This window comes from Coffea arabica, chromosome 1e, assembly GCF_036785885.1.
Source record: "Coffea arabica cultivar ET-39 chromosome 1e, Coffea Arabica ET-39 HiFi, whole genome shotgun sequence".
Lineage (NCBI taxonomy): Eukaryota > Viridiplantae > Streptophyta > Magnoliopsida > Gentianales > Rubiaceae > Coffea > Coffea arabica.
The window spans coordinates 32,207,584-32,216,318 of NC_092311.1; the positions used below are offsets into that span (position 1 = coordinate 32,207,584).

The following is an 8,735-nucleotide window of genomic DNA, read 5'->3' on the forward strand; positions in this document are numbered from 1 at the left end:
AAGCAAAAGCGTTATGTGTCTCCATCTTTTGATTTGATTTTTCCTTAGTGGGCTGCTTGCTTAGGAGATAAGAAAAGAAGGACAGAAACCTCATTGGAGGGAAGAATATATCAAGAAGTGAAGGACCAAATAATTAGATGAAACTGAAAAGAACGTGAAAGGGAGAGAATTGATTATGGTCGTTGGTTTGTTAACTGATAGATGATTAGGCGTTGGGCTGTTGTTTTTGTTCTTAATTTTCTCCGTCCCAACTAAGTTGATGTTCGCGACTTTAATTTGAAGTCAATGCTTAAAAGGAGTTCATAATTTGGGAATATCAATTAAAAATAGTCTCTTTAATATGAAATAAAAGATCAATATTCATATATGTAACGGATTCCTTCTGACAAAATTGCCACCACATGCATCATGCAAATCAAAGCATCCTTAATATGACAGGCACGGCACGCAACGTCAAGAACGCTTGATTTAGTAGTTAAGGTTGAGATTCTAAAACTCGTCACGTTTTGAGTTGAAATCCCCCTTCTCTTCGGTGCTTCTTAAATCTCTTGGGGAGAGACGGAGCAGAGCTCTTAACTCAGGCAAAACTGGTCCTATTTTGCAGCATCAGCAATCTATAATTTCAAGAATCAATTTTCCAGATAATGGAAGCGTGCAACTTCATTCAAGTATTAGCGTACACTGGTAAATCCCACTTCTGCCCAAAACTTTACACACAACATTAGGAAATTCAAATCTTCCCAAACGTCTTCATAGCTTCACTAAAGATCTAAAGACTAAAAGAGGACCAAAATTGCTGTAACTGTTTTCAAAGTGTCGTGGCAATTCCAGTAGCTCCTCTGTATGTAGTCTGACAGGCTAAAGTTAGCTTAACAGAGGCAGAAAGCATTCTCATAATATGCATGCATCTTCTGCGACTATCCCAAAGTAGAGTTAGCACTAGGCATATTTGGATGATACTTGCTTCACCCCAGAGAATGCAATTGATGCTTCCTACGAATGAATTCCTAGTAATTTTCAAGCAATTCCTCTTCGAGCTTTCTGACATATGAAAGAGCTTGAAGCATGCTGGAGAGGATATTGATCTTCAGCTATTTGACCTTGTAACCAGACACATGGCATGCGAAGCACCGATCGCAACAGAAAGTACCTTGTCAATCATTGACCCATCATCCTCGGTGAGAAATTTAACTTCAACAGGAGACGGTTGCACCTCTGGAAGTCCAGGAATCCCTAGTTGACAATCCTTGGCATTTCCCCACATGTACAACTTGCCTTCATCTGTGCAGTAACAAATAGATTTTAGCATAAACATTCCCATGAGAAGACAATAAAAAGCTAACCATACTCATCACTGTTTTATGGTAATAAAGGAGTAAGCTTGTACTCGACTGTATTCTTCACACTTATCATTCCTCAGAAGAAATTAGAAAAAGAAAGAAAAGCATGTTAGCTTCGGTCCTCTTCCATCCACTTCTGCTGTCTTCATAACACTACTCCTTGCTCTGGAATTTTCAGGTAGCACCTATTGATATCGAGCTACCAAGGCAGGAAATAAGCACATAAACCCATCATGGTAGTAGCACCACGGACAGAAAATCCTCACAAGTTTAGCAGGGGTGAAATTTGAAATAATTTATGCTCCTATTTAATCCAAAATATAAAGGACCAGACTAGCATTTACCACCTTGAACAAAATCTCCTTACGCAACCACAGAGAGAGAAAAAGCAGCCGGTAGAAGAAGAGGCCAACTCTGATTGTAAGAGGAGAAGACAGTAAAAGGGAGAAGCGATGTGCTGAGGAACAGTTGCAAGGCAACAGAAAATGAAAAATCTTAAGACAACGACTACACATGCTTAAATTGCAAATGCTGAATATTACCAGTTATAGCTGCTGATGATGAGCTCCCACAAGCAACATAGGTCACCTTCTCATTAGCTAACGCCTCAACGCGCAAAGGAACTTTCTGGTTTTGAATATTAGAATGACCCAACTGACCATGCCCACCATGACCCCATGTAAATACTTCTCCTTTATCTGAAATTGTTAATCAGCAGTAAGATTCTTGCATATGTGTGCATAAGAACCTAGGGATTCTCATAACCATACCAGTCAAAGCAATGGAATGATATCCACCACTTGCTATCTGGACTATACGAACATCTTTGAGACTAGGAACCGGTTGCGGTTTCCAACCACCAAGCTTATCACCTCGTCCAAGCTCATAATTCGAATTTGCTGAGAAACAAAGATATGAGGATTCTTGCATTAACAGCTTGTGCTAACTTTACATTGTCAAGCAAGATCAATATAGCTAAAACTTGATATGCACTCCATGCTTGCAGAAAAGACCAGTTTGTTGGTCCTCAGGAGGAACTGTAAAATGTCAAAAGAAATTCCTTAACATTTCCATTTTCTTTGATACAATATATTCTCCAACAATTACAATAATCAGTCCCTTCTAAAACAGATAGGAACAAACACTCAAGATTCTGACAGAAAACTTGGAACGACAATTATTATACCTGACCATATATGAACTGGAGGTGGCAAAGAGGTCAGCAGAGGATACACAAAGGTCATAAGCTGGTGGATTAGCTGGTGGATTTTTTCGCTTCCCCAGATTTGGTAATTTGCGAACCCCAAATCTTCACCGTCAGACAGAAAAACTTTTGAACAACCTACATATGCCTCCTTAAAAATATTTACAACCACGTGGAATTCACACAAAAAATACATGCTTTACTAGATTTTTCTTGGACCAAAACTTCAAGTACAATGCGAGTGCAATAACCCAGAAATTATTTTCACTCGAATGCCACTATAAAACCCACATATATCTGAAGGTTGCTGAAAAGGAGCTGTAGAACTAGCAAACTAGCTGAATAGAACTGTAAGTGTGGAAATGAAAGAGGATATGAAGCTAGTAACAAATGCAGAATAAGTATTGCACTGCAATAGTACTGGTTTAAAAAAAAGGGGCCACTGGGTATTAGAGGACTTTAGCATTTCCAAATGGTTCTTTCGTATATGCTACAGGTTTACTTCACTGACAGTGCAGGTCAAACATATTGTTCCTACATTGACAGCCAAATAAACTTGTAAACCGCCTTGTAAAACAAAGTGGAGTCAACAATAGCACCAGCTAAACCTTCTACCAGATAACCAATACTGCTGGATTTGCAATCTGAAGTGTCCAAAAAACTTCAGACATTTTTCTACAGAGAGTGTTCCTTAGCATCACCTCTTCATAATTGCAAACAACTCCAAAAGTAACTTTAGAGACATATACAACTTCCTTTGCAAGTTAAAGAAGGCCTACAATCCCCTAAACTAATATCAGATGACATTTATCTTTCCTAGCTCTCGATAATAGGAGAAATAATGTTTCTGTTATTGCTTCAGTATAATACATAAGTACATTCCGAAATTTCCACAATCTGAGCCATTGATTATTGAATAGCATGTTTTACATATTTGACATGAAAATTACCTTCTATGTCCTTTAAAATTCGATCATAAATACAAATAAAAGCTGCACAAGCCAAAATATACATCAACATTGACTTAAACACTTCTCTTTGGCTCTTTAGACAAGTGTAATTTCTGCAATGAGCTCAAATTTAGCCTTCAGTTTAGATATACAATCCACAATCTCTGTCTGATGAATCAAAAATACGTTTTAATACCGATTAATATTAACAAGTATTGATGCATTTAGTTATGTGCATGAAATGGAGAAAAATAGAGGTGGTTGAATTATTACCTCCCCAGTTCCAAAGTCGGCCCTCCTTTGACAATGCCATCGTGAAAAAACCACCACATGAAACAGCAGCTACAGGCATGGGAAGTGCTCTTACTTTAGAGGGTATACTTAGGCCACCTGCTTCATTCGGGCCACGACCAGGGCCAAGGCCCAGTCGACCATCCCCCTCATCTCGACCCCAGATATACAGCTCACCTGCTTGGATTTATATTAGGAATGTAATTAAGGAACATAGACCTAAAAAGCATGCTACAAATAGATTCAGACGCTCTGACACCTATTTGTTTGACCTAGATGAGAGCACCAAACTATTATAAAGAAAGTTCTTTTACTGGAATTCGAGCAACCTGTTGATTTTTTTCCAGCATTTTCTATCTTATCTTGCTTATCCTGATATGTGCGTCCCAAAGCCTGTCAAAATGCTAAAACAATCCCTAAAGTTTTCTTGAGGATCTCTACTGCGCTTTGGATGAGGCTAGGGAGCACCAGAACATAAGTTGAAAATGTGATATTTAAGTTGCTATAATCAATATGTCATGGAAGAATTAGAGTTTAATGATATGTTATGGACTATTTGAAGATATCGTATCCTTTTGCAGATTCAGAATGACATAGTCCAGTTAAAGTATATCCAGCATAAATCCATTATGAACTTCTGAAATGTAGTCAGTACAAGAAACTAGATGTGTCATTGGTTCTTTAAAAGATGCATTTCTAACTAATCACCGACACATTAAGAATCTTGGACGTAAAAGCCATCAAATTCACTGTACAATGTTCACGATGAAATTCAGGAATCATAAAAGCTTCAGGAAATTCTAATAACCAATTTACCTATATTAAGCCCCTAAAAGAAAGCCTGTAACAGGAAATAAAATCATAACGAACTCTAATTAGCTTTGGAATCAACCAGACTGGATTATGCACACATTGTCAGACATTTAACCTGATTTTGTTATAGCAGCTGTATGTGTCCCGCTTGTTGCAATATGATATATTTCTCCAGTCCAAGGACCTTCAACTAACCTAGGGAGCAGCTCCCTGTGATAAACAGAATGTCCAAGAGCACCAAAGCCACCATAGCCCCTGCAAACTTCCATTTTAAAACAAAACATAATCAGCTGACACAAATCAGAGATTCACCAGAGACCATATGCAACAATGACGGAAATGCAAACATTTACACGAGTTCAATTACTATACTACAACTAGATTGAACGAGTGAAAATTAGAGATTGAATGGGACAAAATCTAACTGAAATGGTCATTGTTTTAACCATTTGATGGTACGTTTGACATATCAAAAGGCCACGTTTAAGACTTTTAGTTCACCATTCAGTATCAAATACTAACTTTTCTATTTGCTCTACTTTCTTCCCTTTATTATTACCTTGCTTTAGAAACATTTGATGTTAATCATCAAAGTTTCCAATTCGCATTTACACAAATCAAAGACCAACCAGAGAACTTTTACTTCACTGAAATGGAAAACAGGAAAATTGAAACCGTTGTGGCATTCTTTTTTCCTTTTTTCTTTTTATGACATGAGCAAGTGCATCAATACTATGCACAATATAGAAGACCAATATGCCCAAAAACTGTGGATGCCAGTTTCTATGTTCTATCAATTTAACACCCCCTAATAATTTTTTTGTACATAAACAATTGAACAATAACAACACCAATGAATCCAACCACCAATATCTTGTCAACTGATTATAAAGAAAAAAGACTACTGACCAAGTAAAAACTTGCCCAAGAGAATTGAGAACAACCGAATGCACGCCACCGAGAGCAACACATTTAACCAAATTGGACCCCAAATGACTGTTCAAAGTAGGAACAAATACGGGTTCCTCGTGGCCAAGGCCAAGGCGGCCACCATCACCTTTGCCCCATATCCACAGCTGCCCATTAACCAGCAATGCCGAATGAAAAAGCCCACAAGAAATACCTACTTTAACAACATCATTCTCATTCTCAGCTGATGATTCCGACACCGAAAGGCGACCTGGGATGGGGGAAGACAGAGTAAATGAAGGTGGCAGCAAAAGGGACGCAACTGCAGCTGGATATATTCGTATTTCTTCAATTCCGCCACCGAGTTGGCCGGAGGCGCCGCGACCCCATGAATGTAATTGGACTGTGACTCCTTCCTGAGCCGTGGAACCGGATTCCCTGTAGTCCCAGAGCAGGGGGACGGCTTTGTTTGTGGGATTTTTGGTGGAATAGTTGAAATGAAAGTAATGCCTACCAAGTGTTTGATGTTGAGTTCGCAAGTACCGAAGGCAAATAGCCATTGTATGGTTCGCCCGCCGAGTGCTTCGCAAGGCCCAGTCGTTTTTGTTAGAGATGTTTAAACGGGCAGTTTTTGAGTGTTTAGTGTGTACACTGTACTGGTAGACAGGGCCATTAATCGGTCGGCAATCGGTAATTCGGTAAAAAATTTAAAAAAAAATTTTTCATTTTTTTTAAGAAGATCAATATCTAGTTACCGTCCAAAAGTTTTGGATTGATTTTCTAATATGAATTAGTTTAGTATATTTAATATGTAGTTAAAAATATAAAAGTTATTAATATGTTAATTAATACGCTTTTAATGTCACATGTTTGTTTATAAGCATAAATTATAACTCATGACACTATTGACTAATACATTAATATGCAATATGATATATTAGTAAGGATGAAATATATAAAATATTAGATTTTTCTAACGGATAACTATAGGACATTCGTTAATACATCTAATATTCATCTAGCCTACCGTATATATAACAATTATTAATCTTATCGTATATCTTCTAACAATTATTATCTTCCCTTACATTTATATATTTTTCCTATTTAATCTTATCTACACTTTCTTGTATTTATTTACTTTTTCTAATTAATCTTATATTTCCAAAATTATGACACCTAAAATAGACAGTCCCTAAAATATTTAATTTATAGATGAAATTTGGTAATTCAGTCGATAATCGGGAATTCAGGAATTGAATTTCAATATCCATTCCCAAACTATTTTTTATCAAATTTTAAGATTGGATTTTAATAGTTTTTTCGGAATTACGTTTTACCAATATCCGATTTCCGACCTGAATTGGATCGATCGGTTATTCGATTTTTCCCTAGTGTGAACAGCCATAGTAACATATTGTAATGGGCTTGATATGCCGATAGTTTTCCTTCCTTTTTTTTTTTTTTCCTTTGTTAATTTGCGTAGTCAACAGAGGATATATTTTGCTCTTTTGACTACATGTTCAATATTTTCTGATTTGTAGGTTCGGATGTTGATGACTTCATGACCTCGGGTAGAGGAAAAAATATACATGTCGAGTTTTAATAGATTCTTGTATCATTTTGTTGGTCTTATTTCATTTTAACCATTTAGAGCGCCATCCTTGAAGCATTACTTTTGTTCAAGGTTGCATGTGGCTAGATTGTTGGAACATAATTATAGTTTGTGTTTTTGTTCTGATGGAGTGTTTTTATTTTTGTACATTAAAATTTCAATTTTAACAAAACTTAGGCCCCGTTTGGCAAGTGAGTTTTTTGAATGTTTGTTTAAAACTTTATTATAACTTACTGTAGAAGTTTTTAAAAAAAATTTTGAAGTGTGTTTTTTTTTTTGAATATTTTGAAGTGTATAGTTTAAAAACTTTGAAAAGTTTTTTGAGGTTACTGTAATTAAAAAACTTGTAGCAAATAAACTTGGCAAAAACTTGTCTGCCAAACAAGGCCTTAGTTTCAAGATCTTTTAAACTATTCAGATGCATGTATTTTGGTTTCAACAAGGATTTGACAAGTTTTAGTATAAGGTACCAGATGGTTAATTCAAGGGTTGTTTGGGATTTAAATCCACAGCACTACCTATTTAAGGTTTAGTAGGACACTTGTTTAAACGAACGGTAAAACATTAGTTGATATTCTTTAGAGGATACTATATTCGTTATCATCTCTAATTTAGTAAGCTACAAGGATAACTATGAATTGGTGTTTGATAAGACGCGGTGGTATGGATTTACGCATATATACTTGCGGGTAACACTAACAAGCTCTTTAATAAAAGTAAATATTATATACACTGATAGTGTATATACTATCACCGTTTGATTCATGATATGTGTGCAAAAGTTGAATTTCAAATTCAAATTTTGCACATTTGTCATTCATCCAAGGCTAACCGTGTATACAATATCAGTGTAGGAAAAATTAATCCTTTTAGTAATATTGATTAGTAATGCAAGTTTAACATAAATAGTGTGTAATTACAGTCACCCATTTTTTAATAATTCGATACTAAGTAATCACATGCTTCATTCATATACATTAATTGTTACATGTAACAAAAAGTTATTCTTGTAGGTTTTCTCGTTGAACTTCGATGGATTTGCATTTTGATGTTTGTCATTCATATATTTAAGTTTTACAACTTTGCAGAAATGATTCCTATTGCATCTAGTAGGGATGGCAACGAGGCGGGGTTAGTGCGGGGGACCCCGCCCCGCTGCCTACTAATTCCCCCCGACTCTACCCCATTCTCTGCCCCGTCCCACTTTCCCAGTGGGGGCACCTGCGGGGCTAATAAAAATTTACTATAGTTAAATATTAGCAAATAATCAAGTATTAAAATATCAACACATCATCAAGTTAATATTTATTGTAATTTCACAATTGAAACTCATAAAAATAATCAAACAAAAGTTATTTGAATACAATCCAATATGATGAAATAAATACAACTAAAGTGGTCAAGTTTTTACTTTTGGCACAAATACAATCACTAATTCATTATTGTGCTTGTGCTTTTTTTTGAGAAAAAAAAGTTATTGTATTAAGTGTAATTAGGAATTTAGTATAAATGTATTAGTAAATTTAGTTTAACTAATTAATAATTTCTATTAGTAGACATATATAATTATTAGTATAATTGATAATATCAATTATGTTACAAATACTAATATA

General features: G+C 35.7%; 1 protein-coding gene and 1 long non-coding RNA gene across 3 annotated transcripts; one reads left to right on the plus strand and one right to left on the minus strand.

The window, feature by feature from the left end:
• The first annotated feature begins 552 nt into the window (after positions 1 to 552).
• On the plus strand, positions 553 to 2,057 carry LOC140009257 (uncharacterized). Its single transcript, XR_011816653.1, has 2 exons — positions 553 to 684; positions 1,519 to 2,057. It is a non-coding gene; the product is annotated as an uncharacterized lncRNA (long non-coding RNA).
• LOC113701913 (RCC1 domain-containing protein RUG3, mitochondrial) lies at positions 634 to 6,147 on the minus strand. 2 transcript variants are annotated; one of them, XM_027222817.2, is made up of 7 exons: positions 5,508 to 6,147; positions 4,714 to 4,853; positions 3,768 to 3,962; positions 2,527 to 2,682; positions 2,111 to 2,239; positions 1,883 to 2,038; positions 634 to 1,281 (listed from the first exon to the last, which is right to left on the minus strand). In XM_027222817.2, exons 1-7 carry the CDS (start codon positions 6,065 to 6,067, stop codon positions 1,088 to 1,090), a joined length of 1,530 nt encoding a protein of 509 aa, XP_027078618.2. In that variant the 5' UTR covers positions 6,068 to 6,147; the 3' UTR covers positions 634 to 1,087. The 2 variants fall into 2 exon arrangements, with proteins under 2 accessions (XP_027078618.2, XP_027078647.2); XM_027222846.2 differs by lacking the exon at positions 2,527 to 2,682.
• Between the last annotated feature and the right edge of the window lie 2,588 nt (positions 6,148 to 8,735).